A 24191-nucleotide genomic window follows, 5' to 3' on the forward strand; every position below is an offset into this window, starting at 1 on the left:
CAAAAACTAAGAAATTTATATAAAATCGAATGGGACGTACATTTACACATATAGTTCTCCCTTTAGGTTAAGAAAAAGTAATAGGATATTATTCATAAGACTTTATTTGACACAAGTTTTTTCCAAAATATACAAATGTGTAAAAAACACGAGTTTTTGGGACTAAAGGCCTCTACACACTAGGAGCAATTTTTTACTGCTCGAACTCCACGGAGAAAGCAGTATATATAATCCCTCCATTTTTTCACCCCCCAGAATTTCCACCTTCCACTCCCCTCGCTGGAGACCCCTTTTCTCTGCAAATCTTCGTGTTTCAGACGATTTCTGAGAAATGTCATGCTGTTTGTCTATCTGTCCGTCTGGCTGTCGCCAGCTTTAGAGGCCAAACGGTTAGAGATAGTGACGTGGGACCTAGGAGTACGCCCCCCCCCCACTAAGGCGACCCAAGGATCATATTAATATGCTTCTCATTTTTCCCCCACTCTTTCTTTTCATTTTTGGATATGTTTTAGAGCAGAAGTGTGCAAAAACCGTTGAAACCGAATTAACGTCAAAATAAGTTTGTTGTAGTAGCGTTTTGACCATTGACGTTCATGTTTCATTTGACGTTTATTCGGTTTCAACGTTTCTTGCACGCCTCTGTTTTAGAGACTACCTAGGCAGACAATTGACCATGTGTAAAAATACCGTTAAATCATTCCTAGAGCCCCACTATAGGCCATCGCACTATAGTCCACAATTTATCGATCGTTGATTTCAAAACACTGATTTTAAGTTAGGTTATGTTTTTTTTAGTACGCGACATGTAATGTTGTCATAATTATTTTAATATTTTTGGCAAACTTTATTGAATAGTTGTGATAATTATGATCCATAATGAAGAGAGCGAGGACAAGTACCATAATCGCAAAGAAAGTTGAAGCCGTCGAGCAATTTCAATACTAAAAGTCGTTGATAATTTTAAAAAATGACATGGACTATAGTGCGACCCAAGTGTCAAATCTGGAACCAAATATGGACTATAGCGAGGCTCTACTGTAATGATTTTTCAAGGTCAAAGGTTAAAAAAAGGCTCTTGAGAGCGCATTTATCAGGCGAATGGGGTCATGTCTGGGCACGTTGGAAAGGTCTTGGAATTTCTGATAAAACTGTACCGGTTCAAATCGGTTGTGAGCCGTAATGAAGCGATAATGAACCGGTTATGAATAATATATAAGTAATTTTTGTTCGACAATCAATTTTATTACCAATTTTATCGATTTTTTTACTGCCGCTGTTACTATCCTTTCAAGAGCACTGTTACTTATTCTATTAACAATGCTGTGCTGTTACTATTTAGTAAATAGCACTATTACTATTCTATTAATAGTGCTCTTATTATTCTGTTAACCCTTTAAGGACGATTGGGTCACCGGTGACCCAAAAATGAAATTTTTACTACGGCCTTCTAAAGTCATGTTTCGCTCTAAAAAGGCGAAAAACAATTATTTTTTCTGACTCCCAATTTTAAACCTTCTCGTTCTTAAAGGGTTAAGAGCGCTGTTAACGATAATCTTTTATTTAAATTAATTATAAGAATTTCTTTTTAAAAATGTAAATTTTAATAATATTTCTTTCCATTTTTAGTAATATTTTTTTCCAGAAATTCTATTCAATTATATTATAATTCTAATATTAAGAACTTCTGATATTAGTCCAGAAAAATTAATACTGGAACTTCTAAATTTTCCAACAAATAGAGCATCTAAAATTTTCTCCTCACGATTTTGTAAAGTTTTATCTTTTGTTCATGATAGCATATTTTAGTTTAAAGAATAATAAATTTTACTAATTTTTTTAAGTGAATTTAAAGATTTTTATTGTCTTGGACGGTTGCAACTTAAGTTATTTTTCTGTGTTACTTTAAGCCTTATTTTTACACAACTTTCTAACCCCGGCCCTCAAATCTCTTTTTCTCTATGTGGTGATCATCTGAGAAACTCGATCCACTGGCTTTGGGAGTCAATTGTGTCAACAAAGCACTTTAATTACATTTTTGCTGCGACGACGGAAGAGCTGCAGAACTCTTCTTTAGTTGTTGCTGATCTCTCCGACTGGACGGACACGACGACTACAAGTGGAAAATCTCACTCCCGTCTTCTTTTTTTTTTGTTTTTGTGAATGGTTGTTTTGTGAATAAATTAGCATGAAATTGCTTCTTGTGCTTCTGTGCTTCGTCGCAGTGATCCTCAGTGGATGCGAAGCACGCCCTAAGGCGCACAGGCGCGATCGAATCCTGTCCAGGAGCCACATTCACGCTCGCAAAGCACCAACTTGTGGCTATGAGGTAAGATTTTATGGGATTGGGGAGTTCATTGGCATATTGATGGGATTCCGATTGGGAAGAAATTCAGAGGAATTCGTCTAGCACAATGCTATGATCATGAAATATGGAAAATGCCTTTCTAGAGCTGCCCAAAACTCGATCCCAATCGGATCAACGTCCACATAGTTCCTCACACCCATGACGATGTGGGATGGCTCAAGACAGTGGATCAATACTACTACGGCAGTCAGACATTGATCCAGAAGGCCGGTGTCCAGTACATTCTGGACTCGGTCATTCAGGCTCTCCTGGCTGATCCCAATCGCCGTTTTATCTATGTGGAATCGGCCTTTTTCTTCAAATGGTGGAACGAACAAACAAATGATCTGCAGGAAAAAGTGCGACAACTTGTGGAAGAGGGTCGTCTGGAGTTCATTGGTGGTGCCTGGAGTATGAATGATGAGGCTGTTGTGCACTATCAATCCGTCATCGATCAGTTTACTTATGGATTGAGGTGAGAGATCATTTAAATGCAAAATTTTACTGCCTCTTTTTCTTTACTCGATGACCCGGCAATCGCAGTCCAAATATTCTTATGTGCACAAGTATCACGATGTTGAGCGTTTAACAAGTTAATTTAGTGCATTATTGACTTGTTAGATGTTACACTTGGAGAACTTGTGGAAATTTATGAAAGATTTCCAAGCGTGCATCACACAGAGTTCGTTAAGAAGAGAGTTAATAGCCTCTTAAGTTTTTGATAAGGAGGAATGACTTGAAAATATTTACTGAGATATTTTAATGATGATTTTTTTCATTATTTAGATGGTTTTTTGCAAATTTTATTACATTCTAAAATTATTACATCATGAATTATGATATTAATATAGGGTGAAAGGAACGTCTATTGACACTTTAAGAACTCGTGTCAGCACCTATTGACACCCTACTTTGTACCATTTGGGATATGAAATTTGAACATCTCTGTTTATAGTAAAAGGTATATTACAGAAAAAACGTTATATTACATTATATTTTACTAGATACATTAACTAATTTTCAACATTTTGACAAAAGTGTCAATAGGGGTTCCCTGTCGAACAGACGTTCCTCCGACCCTAATGGAATTTTTAATTGAAAAGACAAAACACTTTTATTGAATTCGAACTATATAATTCATATTCGAAATCCAAATTTCACATTCCTGATTCTCACGAAAGAAAATTTAATATTGGAAAAACCAATTTGCAGATATGGGAAATAATCTGTAATTGGTAAAAATTTTCAATTCAATTATTTTTAAGAATTGTTATGCTCTGTATAAGCTTACCACAAAATTTTAAAATATAGAAAATTTCACAATAATCACTAAAATAATACAAAGTATTGAAAATGACAAATGAGCTATAAAAATTAATCCAAAATTATATTGTAGCTTTAATTTTTTTAAAATTAAAATTGAATAATGAATTTTTAACTCTCTCATGATCATTTGGTCATGTACCCTTATTACTCATTCTTATTCCGTCTCGAAAAAATCGTCCGTTTGCTGGTACATTTTAAATGAAAAATGTACGATTTTTTTTCGGAACGGAGGGATCATATACTTCTCCCTGTAAGATAAATAATTAAAAATCGTTTTCGAATTGATTTTTCGGATAAATAAAGTTGTTTGGTAGAGCAACGTACATAAAGAGTTCAAACAAATCTCCTTTTTCTCATCCTTATTAATTTATCCTTACTGTCAATGAATAGGGATTGACAGTTCAGGAAAAAGACTTTAACAATTCTTAACGATTCTTGCCTATAGTCTGAAGACAATGAAATTTTTAAGAAAAACTTTGACATTCTGCAAGAAACTAATAGCTTAATTATCTAATAAACTCAGGTTTAGCATTTTAGACCTATTTAAACAATGGCATTTTATTTCGTAATCTACCTTTCGAAATAAAACTCATCCATTAACTCTGAAACCGGTTCACTTTGCTTTCTTTTCAGCGCATAAAATATTCTTTAGTCTCAAAATCGGGAATAATAATTTAGAAAAACATTTTTTAAGAAAAAGTAAGGTAGGGTAAATTAAGCTAATTCAGAACCTGCTGGAAATGGAAATTTTTCTCTATTCCAAATGGAAACGTCTTTGTTTTTATGATAAATACAGTACTAAATTATTATATTTATATATTTTCGAGTTGAATTAACTCGGAGAATATTGATGAAATTGTTACTCTTTTTCGTTGTAAATTTCAGTAAATAGAGTTGAAACAACACTTCGTGCGAGTTGAATTAATGAATCGGATATCGATTTATTACTCTCTTTCGATGTAAAATTTCATCTCGACTGAAGTATATACTTAAGTGTTTTCGTTTTAAGAATATACTTCAGTCAAGATTTTCGTGTGACAAAGTTAATAAGGAACATCAACTAGAAATATGCCTTTCAGTGTTTCATGAATTCATTTCGCTCAGAACATAAGGAACTTGATGTCAAGAAAATAATTATAAAGAAAATGATAAAATAAAAAAAAACATAAAATTGGAAGATCTATCAATTTTGGGATTTGAAAGAGTTATATTAACTCTAAAAAAAGATTTTCTTTAACTCTTGAAACGAGTTATTTTAACTCTTAAAACGAGTTATTTTCAGTCTTTTAAAAGGAGTTATTTACACTCTTTTGTCATGTAAATTTTAGGAAAAAAAAGTTAAAACAACTCTTCCGAATATTACACCTAAATAGAAGTAAAATCAACTCTAAAATATAGTCAATCGAAAATAACAACGAAAAAGAGTTAATTTAACATCGATTCTAGTAAGTTTTACTCGATTATTTTTCTGAGTGTTCATATTCACAAATTTTAATTTGTTAATTTCTCATAAAAATTAAAAGTGTACCTTTTCACCATGGAATTTTTCATCGATCGACCATGTTTTCCAATGAAAAACACAATGAGGTGACTGTTGTTTATTCGTTTTGTTTAACATTTATGTCTTATTTCTGGATAATTTTAGTTAAATTAAGTACTAAACTTTATTGTTAATCGTACGTGAAGTTTTCAAATGAAATAATAACCTATTTCGTGAACAAAAAGGGTTTTTTCTGAAGTGTCTCCAAATGCTTCAATAAGGAAACCCCGGAAATATGATTTTTTTGGAGGGATTTTCTTATTGTTTTAGTTGGGAAAGGAGAAAAGACCAGGACTAAGAACAAATCCTGCACTCAAGAGCAACTCAACAAGGTTTTGGAAGCCTTTCATCACGGTTTCACTTACACTGTTTGTCTCCAATTAGAAAATTTCCCTTGTCTCCATTTGGATTAATTTGTTTCCAATAGAAGCATTTTGCACTTGTTTGTTTTTCTTGTATTTAAGAAGTTTTTTTATATTTAAAGAGTTTTCACTAAACAGTAACATTCTAGAAGAGTCAAGGAGCAAATTTATGTAATTCTCTTCAGAAAGAATTGAAGTTAATGTGTTGAATTCTCTGTCAAAGTTAAAGCGTCTGGAAATGGTTTTGAATTAGGACATTTACCCTAACAACGTAAAAAAATAAAGTGTTTTTGTAAAGTAATGAAAATGTTGGCAGACTTCGTATTTTAGCCGAGACACTTGGCGGGATTATAACTGCAGAAAGACTTTCAGAAAGGTCCTTGTCTGTCTTTGAATATTGATATGCGAAATAATCTAATGATCTAATGTAATTCTAATGTTTTTACATTGATATGCGGTATTTTTCGAGTATTTCTAAAGGAAACTGAGCCTGTATCTAATTCTATTTCGAAAGCTTTGGACGGGACGGAAGTTATATTGACTTATGGTTGGGATCAGCAAAAACCGGAAGTCAATATCTCTAACCGGTTGGCCTTTAGTTGTGTCACATTTCGGACAAATAAAAAAGACTTTTAAAAAGTATTCGAAAAAGATACCTCTATAACGAGTACCTTACCAATTCATTAGCCGGGTTGGAAATATCAAGACATTTGAAAATATACCAAATTTAAGTAAATTGATTAAAAATAGACGCTCTAAAGTGGTTTAATTTTGACCTTTCAAAATTCTATATCGAAATGTTTTTCGAACACAGGTGTCTATGGACAAAATATTCACCTTTCTATATCTCCAAAACATATTCGAAATTGAAAAAAAAACTAGGAGCTGTTTTGGTTTTGGAGGGGCTGGAGGGGTTGGGTGGAAGAAAAAAAGTTTGGAGATTATGTTCACTTATGGGGGGGTCATCGAAGACCGAAATTCAATATCTCTTACTGTTTTTGCTCCAGACCGGTGACAATTTGAAAGAAAGCGAATTATATAACTCCTATCTCTTTGAATTTGGGCAGTAAGAAATCAATACAATTAGAATAAGAAATCAATACAATCTTCAGGAACTGTGATAAATCTCTATTCTAAAGACCGCTTTAAGGCCCAATTAAGAAATTTATGACTTCAAGTTTTACTTAAAAAATAATATAAACATTTAATATTAAACATTAGTTGAAAGTAAGAGTATCAGGGATAGTTTATGAAAAATAAATTATTTTTAATTCTTTTTATTTATTTATTTATTTATGAGAAACAAGTAAAGAAGCCTGCTTACCTGCATTACTGCATAAAATATTTAGAAAAAAAAACTTATACACTGTTCTTTTGTTTAAAAACTGCAATATAATTTCATTGATAATTTTGAAAATCGTTCTGTTCTTGTGAGTAATAATGCATGAGAGAAATATTTGAAGTTTTAATTAAACTACTTCCCACTTCAAAAGAAATAATCAAACCTTATGTTTTAAACACGTATTACACGGTAATTTGAATATTTAGTGCAAGATTTTATCACCACAAGATAACAATAAAATTTTCCTACGTTTCTCTTCGCTTCTTTAATTGCCAATAATTAAGTGCATCACGTCCAAGTACCATTACTAAAGACTCTAAGATGCATTTTGTGGCATTTCGCACATTAGTGGAAACTGTAGAATTTTTTTTCTCCTCTTCAAGACGACTCAATGACACCTTTGGCAAATGCGCTAGACCACGCGTCGGCTGGCAAATTGATCCATTTGGCCACACACGAGAACAAGCATCGCTATTTGCGCAGATGGGCTTCGATGGCATGTTCTTCGGACGTCTCGACTATCAAGGTTAATTGCCATCAATTGGTCTCAATTGATTCTTGGGTAACCTTAAGGTCTTCACAAACTTTCTGATTTCTTCATGAATAGATAAGACGACACGCTTGAACAAGAGAGAGGCAGAAATGATCTGGCGAGGAAGTGCAAATCTGGGAGAGGTCTCCGATCTCTTTACTGGAGTTCTCTTTAACAACTACGGACCTCCACCTGGATTCTGCTTTGACATCCTTTGCGCAGATGAACCAATGATTGATGACCGTCGTAGTCGAGATTACAATATTGATAGAAGGGTAAGTGGATTGTTCAATAACCCCTTGATCGTTACGAAGAAGTTTCCACTTTTCCACACTTTTCCCCAAGATCCTCTTGTATTGATCACATGAGATAATAACAACCTTACTATATTCAGTTGAGAACCTTCTTCGAGTACATTGAACGCCAATCAATGAATTATCGCACCAATAACGTTATTACAACGTTTGGAGGAGATTTCACTTACATGGATGCTAACGTATACTTTAAAAATTTGGATAAGCTTATCAGGTACAGCCCCCCTATTTAACTGTTGCTTGCCAAACAAGAAAATTGCAACTGGGAAGAAGTGTTGAGAAAAGTGAAACTTAATTGCATCAGAGTAAGATATATTTCTAGAAAGAAACTTTTTCTAGATCACAGAATTCGCGAACTACTTGGAGAAGATGCGCTGGAAGTACCGGACAAACAATCTCATTCTAACAATGGGTGAAGACTTCAATTATCAAGATGCCAATATGTGGTTTAAGAATCTCGATAAGTTAATTAAGTGAGACATATTCCTTACAATTTTCTCATTTGGCATGCAAACTTGTTACATGTATCCCATATTTTTTTTGATTTTTGATTTGGTAACGCTTCCCTTACAACTGCAGGTACGCCAACGAAGCCCAGCAAAATGGATCAAACTTCAACCTGGTATACTCTACGCCAAGTTGCTACTTGAAGGCTCTTCATGATGCCCACATAACCTGGCCAACCAAGACTGATGACTTCATCCCGTACGCTTCGGATCCTCATGCTTTCTGGACGGGGTACTACACGTCCAAGCCTGCTCTGAAGCGCCTCGAACGAATGGGAAATAACTTCTTCCAAATCTGCAAGCAGCTGACTTCTCTAGCTCCGGAAAAGGAAGATAAATCCCTGAGATCTCACTTGGACTACATGAGTGAGGTCATGGGAGTCTTGCAGCATCACGATGCGATTACGGGGACTTCAAAGGAACATGTGACACAAGACTATACCGTACAGATCACAGCGGCCCTGAAAGCTTGTTCATACTCAGCTAAGATCATCCTGAACCAACTCACAAAGCGTCAAACGAATAAGGATAAACCGGTTGTAACTGAACCTCCTCAGCCATCTGCCCGGTACCATGATCAAGCTACCCAACCGCAACCGACCTTCACTTTCGACTTCGACAGCTGTCTCCTGCTCAATGTGTCTGCCTGTGATATCTCCGAAACCAAGGACAAGTTCATGGTTACCGTATACAATGCTCTCGCCCATTCCGTCTTCCACTATATCCGCGTTCCCGTTGATGGAAACTTCGAATACGAAGTCACTGACTACCGATCAGTTCCTATCACTCATCAAATCATCTCAGTTCCTCCTCAAGTCACAGCTCTTCACCCAATTCAAGCATCAGGCTATGAATTAGTTTTCTTAGCCACTGAACTTCCACCAGTTGGATACAAGTCCTTCTTCATCACTCGCAAACCTGCTCGTCATGTCAATGCTCCACGCTTCCGCTTCAAGGACGTTCCCGAAGTTGTTCTGATGCAGAACGATGAGAAAATGGCTTCTGATGATACACAAAGACCACCATGGAACAGTAACGTGGTCTCCATTGGAAATAAATATTTCAGCATTGGCTTTGACTCCAAAGGCTTCCTCAACAGCATTGCACTGGACGATGGGTCCGAACACAAACTGAGTCAGACCTTCTTCTACTACGAAGGGGCTGTTGGGGACAATCGCGTATTCAAGAACCGTAGTTCTGGGGCCTATATCTTCAGACCTAACAGTACTGAGAGATTTGTAGCGAATCAAGTACAAACGAAGGTGATCAAGGGGCCAGTTGTCGAAGAAGTTCATCAGACTTTCAACGATTGGATCAGTCAGGTTATTCGAGTTTATCATGACTACAACTTTGTGGAATTCGAATGGCTCGTAGGACCCATTCCAGTGGACGACAACGTTGGAAAGGAAGTGGTATCGCGGTTTATGACTGACATTAAGAGTTCCAATGTATTCTATACGGATTCAAACGGTAGAGAAATGATACGTCGTGTGCGAGATCACAGGGAAACCTGGAACTTAAATCTTGAGGAACAAGTTGCTGGGAATTACTATCCAGTCACTACAAATATCGCTGTTGAGGATCAAGAACGTCGACTTTCAGTCATGACAGATCGTGCTCAGGGAGGAAGCAGTCTTCAAGATGGAGCTGTTGAACTTATGGTTCACAGAAGACTGCTTCACGATGATGCTTTCGGTGTGGCTGAGGCCCTCAACCATACCCATGCGATCAGAGGAAAGCACTTCTTGATCTTCGGGAAGTTGAATGGAGCTGTACCAACAATGGCAGCCAGGGAGAGGTTCCTCCAGGCTGAGAAACTCCTCTCACCTTGGCTTTTCTTTAGTGACGTCTCTTCGTACGAATACGAAGACTGGCGCAAGACCTACAGCCATCTCTATTCTGGAGTAGCCTTGTCTTTGCCTCAGAACGTCAAACTCTTGACTCTTGAGCCTTGGAAGGATCTCAGCTTCCTCATGCGTTTCGAACATATTTTGGAACAAAATGATGACCCTGAATACTCCAAATCCGTAACGTTCAACTTCAAAGACGTTTTCGGAAGTATCTTCGACATCAATCACCTTGAAGAAATGACCTTGGATGGGAATCAATTGCTAGAGGAATCACTTCAAAATCGTTTCAAGTTCAAGCCTGAGTACAACGGCTTCACATTTACGAATGAGATTGTTAAACGTAAACGCGAAACAGCCACCGAAAATCCTAATGTCAAGGGTGTTACGATCATCGATGAAGGCACTCCTTCAGATGATCCTGTTAAGGAACTTCCAGATGACTCTGCCAAATGGGATATTACGTTAGAACCCATGCAGATCCGTACCTTTATCCTCTTCGTCAATCCTTCGATTTACGATAAATAAGCAGGGACTTTTGGGTTCGTTTTGTACGCTAAGTCAGACTAAGTGTTCTCAAATTTCCATTTTTTTTAAGGGAAAACAATATTAGATTAAATACTTGAGGGTCTATGGGGTAATTCGAAATCATACCTATTTTGGAATTTTGAGATCTTCTCACTGTTTTAGATATAAGGAGAAGAAGAAAACCATGAAGAAGTTCAGGACTTTCCATTCGAGAGTTCTTCTTCGTTGTTTTTTTCCTATTGCCATCTAAACTTATATGAAACCTCAAAGTTCCGAATTAGACATGATTCCAAATTACTCCATCTTATCCTACTCTTGAAACAAAAAGCAACTTTTATCGAATTTTTTAAAAGATTGAGACTGCAAAAATATTTTACATAGCTCTCTCCGATATCTGGCACTTCGATATCCGACTGACAGCTGCCAAACACTGATGGTTGATGAATTCAAACTTTTTTTTTTTTTACTAAGTATGCAGTTTGTCCAGCATGAATTAAAATGTTATTTTCACTTTATCAAAGTCTTTGATATAGCAAGGTGCGGTAACCGGATTGTTTTCTGTAGAGTGCAATTTAAACGCTTGCTTTTGGACTGATGAAATTCTTTTTTACTTCTTCTAAATCCATAGAATTATTCACTGTTTCATTTAGAAATATAATAATATAAAAGAAATTATCAAAAATATTAAATAAAATTTATAAAACAGTAAATTTACTGAAATAAGTTAGCGTTCATTAAGTGGATCGCCTCTTCGCTAATTGGGTCAAATGGTTTCTTAATTGAATCACTCAATTTACAAGCTTATTAAAAAGAGAAAATAATTCCTTATTACATTTTTAAAATTTTTATTGGACTATTCCATTTAATATTTAATGTGAAAGGCAATCTTTGGTGTAATATCAGTTTTATGAAAAACCATTCGAAGAATAAGTTGGTCAGTAACCATGAAGAGTGTTGTGGCACATTCCTTCGGTCTAGAATTTTTCAGACCTGGCACAACACGTAAACCTTTTCTGGCCAATACATTTCCATATTCTGGTGTCAAGAAAAAGACAAACGAAGCGCCCATTTTAGAGCAATATGCAAAAAGCCACAAATTCACTAATTTCTTTATAAAATATTATTATGTCATGAAAATCGATTTACTCACCTTGTAGGGGTATGATTGCACTTCACTTTTAATTAAACCATTTGATTTAAAAGACTTTTTCACAAGGAAAAAACAACAAATGTTTTCAATCAACCAGCTGTCATTAGCAAAAATATCATTAACCAGAAAACTTTTAGTGCAGAATCCAGCTGACACAAGTTTGAAATGAGTCGATTACACTCACTTATTTAATGGATAAAAATATTATTTTTGCTTTTTCTCAAAGTTGAATAGTTATAATATGTTACTGTAGTGACTATATTACGGAAATAAAAAAAAAATATTTTAAGTGGATTATCTAGTTAGCGTAGTCATAACGATCCACATAGCGAAGCGTCAGGATTAGCGCACTTTACTATATTTAATTGTGGTACAAAATGAAAATAAGCGCACCACAGAGAAAATTCTGTTGCTTTTCGTCAGAAAATAAATTCACACACCGCAAAATAGAAAAACCGTTGACCAGATTCAAAAAACCCAAATGTCATTTTGTCCCCCCGTCAGTCGGATATCGGAGAGAGCTGTGTATAAAAAAAAAAAGCAAGACAGAGTTGTCAAATTAAAATGTTGCTGAGATTGTCTGGAATATCAATCACGACGAAATTGAGAATAGTTTCCATGACATTGAGAACAGTTCCGGCGAATTTGAGAACAGTGCCGGCGAAATTGAGAACATTTCCGGCGAAATTAAGAACAATTCCAACAAAAAGTGGGAAATTGGGAACACCTTTAGCGTATATACGATCATAGTGATAAATTTGAGCAAATTGGAGCAATAAGAAAGATTCTTCAGTGGGATTGACTCTTCGATGATCTTTTTATTTTAAATTATATTTTTCTTTTATACAAAATAATAACGTCCAATAAAGAATATCTCCAATAACTCAAAATTTTCAACACGTCTTTTAGACACTCGATCGCTTTTTTCACAGATTCATTTACTTACATTTTTTTGCTAATCAATCGTTTTGTCCATTCTACGCAAAATCAAATTAATACACTTTTTTGCCTTCTATCATGCCACTGTAATATCTAATGCAAATATCTCTGGTCAAAATTAAGTGGGTTTCTTTTTTTGTTGCTGTTATTATGCATAAATCCTCAATCCTTCCACAAAGCCATCTAACCGTTTGTCCTCCATTTTGTTTCCTAAGAAAAAACAAACTTCCTAAAAGAAAAACTTCCGACTCTTGGAAATGAAATGAGATTTGAAAGGGGAAGAGATTGTGCAGCTGGTGAAGTGTTGTCTGTTTTGTGAACACACGAGGCTGAAGATTTATTTACAGGAGCATCGTGTTCGGATCCTCAAGGTACTGACGGAAGAGTTTCAACCAGTTGGCTCCAATGGCGCCATCTACGAGTCTATGGTCACAACTGAGAGTTGCTGACATAATATCAACTACGCGGAAACTGCAAATGCAATTCCAAAGTTGTACTTTTCAACTGAAATTGAGGCACCAAAAAAAGCAAGAGGCAAGACTTACCCCTTTTCAGACTCGTCATCCGGAATCAGTCGCTTCTCCGTGGCTCCCGTGGCCAGAATACACGATTGCGGTGGATTGATTATCGCACAGAATTGTGTTATACCTTCAAGAAAATACCGACTATCAATTCAGTAACTTTAACTTATTTCATATTCGAAGATCTCTTGATTGACCAAAGAAATCGATATCGAATCACAATTCAACTTAACTAGCGCCATCTGTTAGTGTGCGAAAAATTCCTAAAATCTCGAAGAATATAATCCTGTTAACGCTCAGTTCAAGATAATTTCAATAAGCCCCATATGCTCCTACACTTCACAACTCTCATAAGCTTATCAATTACGAAAAAGCATAAACTGCACAATTTTGCCAAACAAAAGCAGGAAAGGTTTATATTTAGCAATCGCTGATATATTAGATTACTACAAATATCAATCACACGATTATTCGTCGGTTTTCAATCATGAAAGCGACACGTGATAAAATGCACTTAAAAAGCTGTGGAAAAACCTACTGAAGATGAATGAAACGTACAAACAAAAACACAGTAAAAACCTTTTTAAAGCAACTTTATCAAGACCATTTTAATTTGGGTTCGGGATTAATTGAGCAATCTTATTGAGAAATATCTTAGTTGATCTTGAATACTGCTTCTTCAACAAGTTATTTATTAATTGATCGTAAACATGGGACGAGTTATTGAAAGAAAAAAATATTTTTGGTTGGGGAGACTGGAGCAAAAAGTCACAAATTGAAAATTGAATATCTTCCAAAATAAAAGAGAAAGCGGCTTAAATTCTTTTCCATAGATGGCCTCCATAGACCTTCTTCAAAGTCGTAAGTTTCTTAGAATTCGAATAAGGAATTCAGAAAATAAAAAAAAATTGAAATTTTTCGCCCTATTTTTGAAATGTTTTCCTTACAGCAGATATCAAGTTTGATCTACTTATTTTCCAAAATTGATGCACTGGTAAATATTTCCTAAATGATTTGGATTCTTTGAATACGAAAACACTATCTATTTTAGAATTTTACAAAGATTCTTTTCTCCAGAAATCCTTTTATTAAAAATGACCACTTGGGGTAAAAAGTAACAAAGGGTATGGAGGAGCAAAAAGTAACAAAGACCGAAGCAATTTCTGGCGTCTCACGGCGAGAAGAAACATCATTTCCGAATCTCGCCGCTTTTTGTTTGCATTGGTCATACGATTTGCAGTCTTTTGTGTATTTTTTCTGAAAAGCTTGAAAAGCACTCTTCTTGTTCAGATAGAGAAAACTGTGTTTTAAAAAGGTGTAGAGGAATAAATTTCCTATGAAAATATGTCACCTAGCTATTTTTTTTTTTAAATTTACGAAAGCCCGTAATAAAGGAAATCAAAATGTCATAATATCCCATACCTGGTACTATTTGCCCCAGCATTTTTGAACCGGGATGGGGGTAGAATATTGCTGGGAAAAATAAAAAAAAGACGTGGAATTTTGAGGAGGCCGATAAAAAAAATGAATGGAAAAAAACGATGAAAAATTAATGAAAAGACGTGATATGAAGTAGAAGACGTGAAAAGACGGTGCAAAAGCACAAGCAGTGAGAACGAAGAGTTACAAGAAGACGAAACACGGTAACTGCTAAAGAGTTGCAAGAAGACGAAAGACGGTATCTGCTGAAGAGGTACAAGAAGACGAAAGACGGCAACTGCTGAAGAGTTACAAGAAGACGAAAGACGGTAACTGCTAAAGAGTTGCAAGAAGACGAAAGACGGTATCTGCTGAAGAGGTACAAGAAGACGAAGGATAGTAACTGCTGAAGAGTTACAAGAAGACGAAAGACCGTAACTGCGGAAGAGTTACGAAGACGAAAGACGGTATCTGTTGAAGAGGTACAAGAAGACGAAGGATAGTAACGGCAAAAGAGTTACAAGAACACGAAAGACGATAACTGTAGAACGAATGACGAAAGATGAGAAGCTTTAAGGAATTGGTTACTTGCCTTACCAAGTGTGGACTTGTGAAAGAATGTGAGAAGAGAAATTTGCCTTGCAATGGGAAGAAAAAGGATCTTGCACGACGAATTGTGCAATACGACGAATTATTGGACTTTTTGACGAAGAAAGGACTTATCAATCAATGCGTGAAGAGAAATTTGTCTTGTCATGGAAAAGAAGAAGAGCTTGCACTGCGTATTGTGCAACATGATGAAGCTTTAATTGATTTCCAGAAGAGTGAACTAAAGATCAATAAAGAAAAAGGTGTCCCAAGGATGCTTCAAGTGTTGGTACAGGACAAACATGAAGATGAAACTCCAAATATGGAAAATACGAAGGAAGAAATCTTTGATGATGACAATTGGATTATGCAGATTCGATGTGACGAATACGTGAATGATAAGGAGAAATTGGTTGATGAAGATGAAGCTAAAGATGTCTACGACGAGTGTGAAGATGAAACTAATAAGACGGAAATGACGAAAAAAGATGACTCTGAAGATGAGGATTGGATCAAACTGATATCATGCGAAGAATATGAGTCTGAAGTAGTGGAAAAATTACATGCAGAAGTTGAAGACGAGATCTCCTCATGTTCACCAAAGAAGACGAGATCAAGAAAAAGAAGATGCGAGCGTAAGGACATCTCAAAGAAGATACAGCTGAAGACGAAACAGCGAAAGAATGGAGAAACTTTGAATATTTCAAGAAGGAAGGACACAAGACAAATAATCTACCGAAAGGACACAAGACCGTTAAACATTACCAAAATGGACAGAAGACGAAAGAAGAAGTGGGGAGTGATGTTTTCATGCTTGGGAATTGCTGTAACACCATGCAACGCTGGAGACTCGATGATTGCTCTTGATGATGATAAAAGTTTAATGAGGATTGACTCTGAAGTTGTCCGGGGGTCAACTTATTGTCAGGAAGGGCCGTGTGGGAATGAATTTGGAATTTGGAATGATTTCACTGGGAACGTAGTACCCGATCAGTAGAACAAATAGTATTATAGAGTTCTGTTCAAGGGAGGAGACGTGATGAAGTTGCATAGTACTGAATTAAACCATTTATTAAATTAAAAGGAGAGTTTTCCCTCGATATCCCCCTTTCCCAAATCCTACACACATTAAAAGTATCAGACAGACATATTATAAGATTTTATTTAATTTATTTCAAAAATCCACAACAAATAGGGTACAACGGGTACAACCCTCTTACAATCGCGTGGCAAGAAAAAAAAGAACTTAAAAAGAAAAGGGGAAAAAACACAGATGAGCAAGAAAATATATAAATAATAGGAAAAGGAGAAAAAAAAGAAAAATTATTATTATTAATTCCAAGAACGGTTAACCGGTTTCGAAAAACCGGTTAACCGCCCTATTTTGGAGAAGGTTTTAAAACCGGTTTTTAGATATGAAATCGGTTTAAAACCGTCTCCTTTCAAAAATTTAAAAATTTCTATTAAGCTTTAGTTTATTTCTTGAAAATCAAGATACACTGCAAAATATTTCCTTGACTTTAGAAGGGAACCTGAAGTGCAATATGATTCTAAGTGTAATCTGTAGTACGGCAGTATGTTAATAATATATGAGAAGGATAGTAGTAATGGATTTCCTGTACGTTTCTTCCCTTAAAAAAAATTATTTGCTTAAAGGTTATCGGAAATTATTTCAGGACTTCTTCACTAGAAAATATATTATCTTTTAAACCTTAGGTTAAATATTTACAAGACTAAAAAATCAATTGCATACTGAGAAAAAAATTGTAAACGATTTAGTACAATCTTGTAAAATATTGTTTTATGTGGAAAAGTAACGAGATGTTTACCTCTCCCTGTTTTTATAGAGATTTTTATTGAATCTTGCTATATTTTAATTTAAATACATATCCTATTAGACTCAAATTCACCAAGATTGTTACACAAGATTGTTGTAAAATTTTTGTCATATTCTGGTATTTATTAGTTTCTCAACAAATGGAGTAAAAAACAAAAAAAGTTTACCTTTTATAGTATTTCTTTTTTTTTTTAAATGCCTATGGATTTTTTCTATCAAATTATTTGTGAATTTGTGTAAATTATAATCATGATTCTCATGATAATACCAAAAATTATGCATCGGTATGTTTTCTGTAGAGAATGATCTAAAAAACAGACTTTAGAAATCAATCCTGATCGAAAAATCTGGATTTTTTTGCTGAAAAAAGAATAATTTTTTCAGTACTTTTACAAGATTTTACATAAAAACTTTATAACGTATATAGGGTTGCGATAAATCTTGGTAACTATCCTTCCAATATTATTTTTTCATATTTTTTCGAATATTATTTTTCTTTCACGATTCAAGTTTTCTAAATTTTAGTTTAACAAGATTAATCTAATCATAGAAATTTAAAAATAAAGAGGAAATCTCTTTTGGTTTGTTCGTTAAAACGTATTCTATATTTTTTTTTTCGTTTTCCAAGATCTAGAATAAAATTTTTAAGTATTTCCTTATTAAAGATTTTCAAAAATGACAACGTTTATAGCCAATTTATTTTAAGAAAAATAAATTGTATGAAAAAATGGTTATTTTTACGGAAATCTATACTGCATTAGCATTTCCACCTTTTTTTCCTTCCAGCTTTTTTTTCCACCGTACAATATTATTTGAAAAACTCTCAATAATTTTCCTGTCTCTGAAATTTCCTGAACTATTAAAAGGAAAATAAATAAATCGTAAACTAACTGAAAAAAAGAATATATTTATGTGTTAAATATTAAAGTTCAAGTTCTGAAAAATTGCTCAAAATTCCATATTGTGATCTGAAATTTGAAACCGGTTTAAAACCGGTTAACCGGTTTCAGAGCCATTCAAAACCGGTTAACCGTCTATCCTGAAAACCCGGTTATTTGGAATCAGTACTCTTAAACCGATTATTATTAAAATCGGTTGAATAGTTTCGAAAAATAACACATATTTTGTTAATTGAAAACTTTGATAACCTGGAGTGCCTCTTGCGGTCAACTTGTGAACTTATCTATATCGTCATTTTGTAGGTTTTTTTTGAGACCTGTCGATTGAGTATCCATTGATTAAATTCGGTTAATAAATCTCTGAGATATAAGGTTTCAAGTTATGACTTTGAGCTTTTATGTTTCAATGTCCTCCTAGGCATGTTATGCATTGCAAAGACAATGCTTTTATGTCCATTTCGAGAATATGCAGACATTTAATATATTTTATATTACAATTTATTCTTTCCCTTAAAAAAAGTCTACTTTTCTTCTACGAAAATAGTTTTTGTGCTCTGGAATTTTTCCGCCATGGTTTAGAACTTTTGTCCCGGAACAAAAAATGTTACCTATACCATGACCTATTCAATGATATAGGACAGGACTCATTAATGGTCACAACATAGACCACTTTTGCCCATTGTCCTTTTCGTGCCCAGTTTGTAAATCGCTTCAAAATGCCATATTTTGACAAAAAAAATTTCATACTGGTTGCTTAATCCCATTCCCAAATATTTCTAATTCGTAAAGAACATGAGTAAACTTTGTAATTCTCTCAAAAACCTTTAGTATCATAGTAGTAAAATATTTATTAAACAGGAAAAACCCATTGTAAGCAATATTTGATTTGGCCAAACAAGAGATTATCAGGAGTCGAGAACAAAATGTGACTTACCGAACATTCCCAAGTTGGAAATCGTAATGGTTCCCCCTTGGAATTCCTGAGGCTGAAGTTTTCCTTCTCTCGCTTTGGTGGCCAGCACCTTAACCTCTTGCGCAATGTCCACGAGTCCCTTCCTGTCCGCTCCAAACACAATCGGCGTCAGCAGCCCCTTGTCCGTGGCCACGGCAACGGCGACATCTACAGCGTCGAATCTGCAAGAAAAATGGCAAGATTCTCAGTTCCCTATTTCCTTCCGGAAGACTTTCAGGGCATCTCTCACTGTCTAATCACTGTGTCTAGCCAGGCAGAATTGGCTTCTGGGATCTTTCTGTTGGCCGTGGCAGCCGCCTTGATGATAAAGTCATTCACTGAAAGCTTGACATTTTTCTTCTCCAGGGTCTTGTTGAGCTTGGCCCTCAGCTTCAGCACTGCTTCCATGTTGATGTCCACTGTGAGGTAGTAGTGAGGGATTGTGACCTTGGACTCGAGCAGGCGTTTAGCAATGACTCCCCGGATGTTGGACACTGGGATGTCAATGAAGGCTTGTCCGGGAGCTGGACGAGGAGCAGCTGCTGCGGCCGGAGCTGCACTCAATCCAGCCAGATCTGCAACTTTGAAGGACCCGTAAATGCCACTTCCGTGACCCTCCAGACGCAGCTGCTGGGCTTCTGCCAGCCTCTTGGCCATGGGCGAGGCATAGACTCGTGGTCCCTTCTGTTCAACTGCTGTCATGGGTCGCGGAGGAGCTGCTGCTGGAGGTGGCGGAGGAGGTGCTTGGGCAAGGGCTGGAGCTGGCGGTGGAGCAGGAGCTGCAGCTGCAGGAGCTTCAGGAGCAGCTGCCTTGGGTGCCGGGGGAGCTCCGGTGTCTTTGTAGTCCTTAAATGCCGCCACATCTGCCTCATTCTCAACAATGATGCACACCAGCTTCCCAATAGGAACATCCTTGGACCCAGCAGCCACGAGAATCTTGGCCAAGTAGCCTTCTTCGGGCGTCTCGAAGCCCATGGTGGCCTTGTCCGTCTCGATCTCAGCCAGGAGATCGCCCTCATTTAGTCTGTCGCCCTCCTTCTTCTCCCAACTCACAATTGTGCCCAGCTCCATCGTCGGCGACAGAGCCGGGAGCAGGACTTTGACATGGGACGGCAGATCTGAGCAGTAGGCGCGCAGTGATTGCATTTGCCATGGCACAGTGTCCAGGGGCTTTCGGACGCTCCTGCTCACGAATCTGCTGGAAATAATTTATGTCATTTATGCCAAGGTAAACTTACTTGGCTTATAGTAAACATGATTCTTATGAGATCAATTGAAAGATGACATTGCATTGGGATTTTACATTGAGAAAAAAAAACATGTGTTAAAAAAAAACATTTCATTGAACTTCTAGTCTAGAAGTTTTGGATTTGCGAAAAAAAAAATTGAATTTAGAGAAAAATTGAAAATTTTGTGATAGATGAGAAACATTGTCAAATTAAGTTTAAAAAAAAGAGGAAATTTTTTTGTTTTTAATTTAAAAAAAAAATCAAAAAATAAAATTCGAATAGACGATAATATGATAAAAGAAATTAAACTCTTAACATCAGTTACGGTAATAAAACTTAGTAGGCCTCAAGGAAGTGTTATAGGTTCGATCCTTCACTGAGAAAAAAACGGGGGTGCGAATAACTTTTCTTCCTCATAACTTTAACACTTTTGAGGTGTAAAAATATATCAACATTTTTAAATGTTAATTTTACTCCTTTTTAAGGGTGAAATTAACATGAAAAAGGGTAACTTTAACCCCTAATACACCTTAAAAGCATAATATTTACACCGATTTCGGATCAATACTTCAGGGTCAAATAAACATTTCCGGAATGTTATTTTAACTTTTTCGGATTTCTCTCACAATCAGTGTTGCTATGTGCCTATTTCTTTTATTTTTTTATCAAAACTATTGTATTTTATTGTAATATTTCAATTTCAATATGTTAATAAATTATATTTTTGAGCATGTGCTTTTTCTCTTTTTTTCCTTATTTTGACGAGAAGCATCAAGGAATAGAGCATCCTAATTAGTTTTGTAAAGAGATCGCACCGACGAGCAAGTCGGATATTAAAAGAAATGAATAATAAGTCATGGTCCGAGATGTTAGGAACACTCCTCTGTCCATGATTCACAATAATGCTGTGATCGCTCTCCCTAACCTAAAAAAAAGGTCCAGTAGAGCCGACAACCGTGTAGGAGAGAAAGTGGGACAAACCACTGACAAGCCCAGATAAGCTTATGGTAGCTGAGATTTTTTACAGGTGACCTCGAAATGGGTCCAACTCGGAGTGCTTGCAACTCGGAATGTGTGAAAATTCGATTGTGAATTGAATTGAATCACGTCGAGCAAACGGTTCTCGGCCACCGAAATGGATAAAATTGGCTTGACGCGGTTCTTTATCCCCAAAATTCAATTCACAATCGAATTTTCACGCATTTCGAGTTGAAGGCATTTCGAGGTCGCCTGTAAAGAATCTCAGCTACCATAAGCTTATCTGGGCTTATCACTGGTTATTTTCTATTTTAAATAGTCTGAGTGGAGAAGGCCAACAAAAGAAAGAAAAGTTCTTTGTCACAAAAGCTGAGATTGTAAAGAATCTCAGCTATAAAAGCTATGGGATGTAATAAAGTGGCTAAAATTTCTACAAATCGGACTTGAAGAAAATAGGTCTATATTTAGATCCCCAGCAATGAGGAAATGTTCAAAGTTTATTAAGTGATTGATAAAGTGATAAAGGGGATCTATATAAGCTACACATTCAAAGCCAAACATACATGTATATAAAAATTTATCAGAAAGAAATGTTTGTCCACCGCCGTCTTAACGTTGGTGACCGATCTCCTGAGCTAAATGGTAGAAATGCTCTTTGTCTGGATGTCTAATAAGCCATCTAGATGATTTGGAAAAAAATCTTTCGGACATTTTAGGTTAAAGGAAGTAAAGCAAACTAAGATGCCAAAAGCGTTTAGATACGCCACTGATTCTCCTATCTAGGAAATTCATTCCAGAGAATAGCTCCCTCAACAAAGAGAGAGTTGCAAAGAATACGTCTCATCGATCTGGTTACGACGAGACACGAAAACATAAGGAATAGACCCGGAAGAAGAAATTCAGCCAGACACTATAACAATAATAATAATAATAATGGTGGCACAATGTTTCATAGAGGAACTTAGGCCTTTCCACAAGGGGAGTTCGGAATTTCTATTGTTATTTTTTTTTCTTATACAGGGATGGGGTTGTTAGTTCCATGTCCCATGGAATCAAGCGAAGTGAACCTTACTGGATGCAATTCAAACACCTTTAACGCCAGAAAAAAATCCTGGTGACTCTAAGGAGATTCGAACCAGAGGCACTCGCATCATAACTTGATCCATTACGTGCCCAGATACTAGGCTAACGAAGAGTGGCAGAGTATTCCCCAGAATTCTAGCATAGTAAGAGGATACGGAATCAAATTTAAAAATAGATTTTGCAAAAGAAGACATTTTTTATAATTTAATTGAAGTGACTCAAAATTGAACTTGCGATTGATCCTTGAATTTCGAATCAATTTTGATATTTACAGTGCGACTCCCATAATTTGAACGCATTTAGGGGAATGTTGGCATGGTTGGCACAGAGTGAACCTTCAAACAGCGCATATTTTCTCTTTATTTGCAAAGAGCTAGTTCGTCATTTCAAAGCCATAAGATAGATCATTATTAAACTCATAAGATGAGATGAAAAATGGTAAGTCAGCTCATTGCAAACAAAGAGAAAATTCGCATCGTTTGAAGGTTCACTCTGTGCGAACCATGCCTACATTCCCCTAGAGCATTTGTGGATAATTAAAAATTGTGTCACGTCCTTAGTTCATAAAAACAGTTTGAAATTTTGACGATTTTTTGCAAAATTTCAATTGTTTTTCACAAATTAAAATATTTGGGTTTTTTTACACATTGGAGTCGCATTTTGATCATTAAAATAAGTTAAACATTGTAGGATTAGCAGCACTTTTATTTTAGAGTTACTTGAAGTAAAATAATCTTCATTGGTTTATAGAATATTACTTGAATTCTTTTAAAATAAATCTGAACACAAAGATTGAGTCCATTGAAGACTTAAAAGAGCAATTCAAATAGGTTAAAAAAAAGTCCAGGACATTAAAAAAAAATCTCAAGTGCAACAAGTGAGATTTGATATTGAGTTTTTTGGTTGGGAATTTCGGTATCTACTACACATTTCTTAAATTGATTGCAGCACATGTTGTTAACCCCTGCATTGGAGGGTGTTATCTTCTCTGTTATCAGTAGGTCATGATGGGTCATTGAACCACATCAAATCCAAAATCACAAAATCAAGTCACAATCTGCATCGTTGAGATTCAAACTGGAACCCAATAGCTGTGATCGCGCTGATAAGAGATCTGCGTAAGTATTTTTTTGGAGAGCGCCAATTGATTGGATTCGCTCTTCTGATGTCGATTGGGGCTTATCATGCAAACAACAGCGCAAACATGAATTACATAATTTGCCAAATTGATCATCAAACATGATAATTCAAGGGCGCCCGCGACCACGCGTGCCCCATCCCTGACTTTGACAGCCGATTACACAACCTTAACCTCTAAATAATTTGCAAAATTTTTCTCAATGGATTTCACCCCAAAATCTTCCCAAATGATACCTGAGGATGATGCTGGGGGTCTCACCTGTGACTCTGGATCCTCCGGAAGCACTCTGTTGAGGCGCAACGGGCAGAATTGAGGCGCAGGGCGCGATTGAGGGAGTTACGGAGGAGACTTTCATTTCGGACAGCTATCGTTCGAAGCATTATATCCTAGACTAGGTGATTTCTTGCAAATCCCACTGATAAACTACTCCTCTGTCGATTGGATTAAGTATCTGCAAGGTGGATCCACGATTTTGCCACCAAAAACACTATTTTGCACTTTTGTTACCGCGAACGGACGAACTGAGGTCAAAAACTGCTACCTCACTGAAGAAATCGGGTCAACTGACTTTTACCTAATTTCAAATTTTCCGTTAGTACACTATTATGAAATGTGAGAAATAGAAATACTCACCTCCATACTTTTGGCAGATTTTAATTTTGCATTGTGTTATAATTAAAATTAAGTAATTAGAAGAGTTAAAAAAAGGAAAATTATTTTACGCTTACTTGATTTACTAATAATAATGACAAAGGCAGTGTTTGGTAATACCCAGTAATACCAAGGTCACCAAGGTAATTAAATAGTGAAAAAT

At 35.9% G+C, this 24191-nt stretch overlaps 2 protein-coding genes across 4 annotated transcripts; one reads left to right on the plus strand and one right to left on the minus strand.

Annotated features, from left to right (window-relative positions):
* The first annotated feature begins 1970 nt into the window (after nucleotides 1-1970).
* Nucleotides 1971-12681, plus strand: LOC129808300 (lysosomal alpha-mannosidase). Of its 2 annotated transcripts, none has more exons than XM_055858136.1 (6): nucleotides 1971-2326; nucleotides 2449-2819; nucleotides 7298-7440; nucleotides 7522-7721; nucleotides 7841-7974; nucleotides 8340-12681. In XM_055858136.1, exons 1-6 carry the CDS (start codon nucleotides 2186-2188, stop codon nucleotides 10639-10641), a joined length of 3291 nt encoding a protein of 1096 aa, XP_055714111.1. In that variant the 5' UTR covers nucleotides 1971-2185; the 3' UTR covers nucleotides 10642-12681. The 2 variants fall into 2 exon arrangements, with proteins under 2 accessions (XP_055714111.1, XP_055714112.1); XM_055858137.1 differs by lacking the exon at nucleotides 7841-7974 and adding an exon at nucleotides 8100-8233.
* Nucleotides 12590-23949, minus strand: LOC129808302 (dihydrolipoyllysine-residue acetyltransferase component of pyruvate dehydrogenase complex, mitochondrial). 2 transcript variants are annotated; one of them, XM_055858139.1, is made up of 5 exons: nucleotides 23636-23949; nucleotides 19197-20141; nucleotides 18929-19128; nucleotides 13276-13378; nucleotides 12590-13201 (listed from the first exon to the last, which is right to left on the minus strand). In XM_055858139.1, the coding sequence occupies exons 1-5, from the start codon at nucleotides 23755-23757 to the stop codon at nucleotides 13072-13074; spliced, it is 1500 nt and encodes a 499-aa protein (XP_055714114.1). In that variant the 5' UTR covers nucleotides 23758-23949; the 3' UTR covers nucleotides 12590-13071. The 2 variants fall into 2 exon arrangements, with proteins under 2 accessions (XP_055714114.1, XP_055714113.1); XM_055858138.1 differs by having other exon boundaries at nucleotides 19197-20144; nucleotides 23636-23943.
* Between the last annotated feature and the right edge of the window lie 242 nt (nucleotides 23950-24191).

The sequence above is a fragment of the Phlebotomus papatasi genome, chromosome 3 (assembly GCF_024763615.1).
Source record: "Phlebotomus papatasi isolate M1 chromosome 3, Ppap_2.1, whole genome shotgun sequence".
NCBI lineage: Eukaryota > Metazoa > Arthropoda > Insecta > Diptera > Psychodidae > Phlebotomus > Phlebotomus papatasi.

Coding starts and splice junctions, on each gene's coding strand:
- LOC129808302 (XM_055858138.1), bottom strand. CDS start 23,757: ATGCTTCGAACGATAGCTGTCCGAAATGAAAGTCTCCTCCGTAACTCC. Junction 13,379..18,928: donor TTCCAACTTGGGAATGTTCG/GTAAGTCACATT, acceptor ATTTTCTTGAAG/GTATAACACAATTCTGTGCG. Junction 13,202..13,275: donor GATGACGAGTCTGAAAAGGG/GTAAGTCTTGCC, acceptor TTGCATTTGCAG/TTTCCGCGTAGTTGATATTA.
- LOC129808300 (XM_055858136.1), top strand. CDS start 2,186: ATGAAATTGCTTCTTGTGCTTCTGTGCTTCGTCGCAGTGATCCTCAGT. Junction 2,327..2,448: donor CACCAACTTGTGGCTATGAG/GTAAGATTTTAT, acceptor ATGCCTTTCTAG/AGCTGCCCAAAACTCGATCC. Junction 2,820..7,297: donor CAGTTTACTTATGGATTGAG/GTGAGAGATCAT, acceptor CTCCTCTTCAAG/ACGACTCAATGACACCTTTG.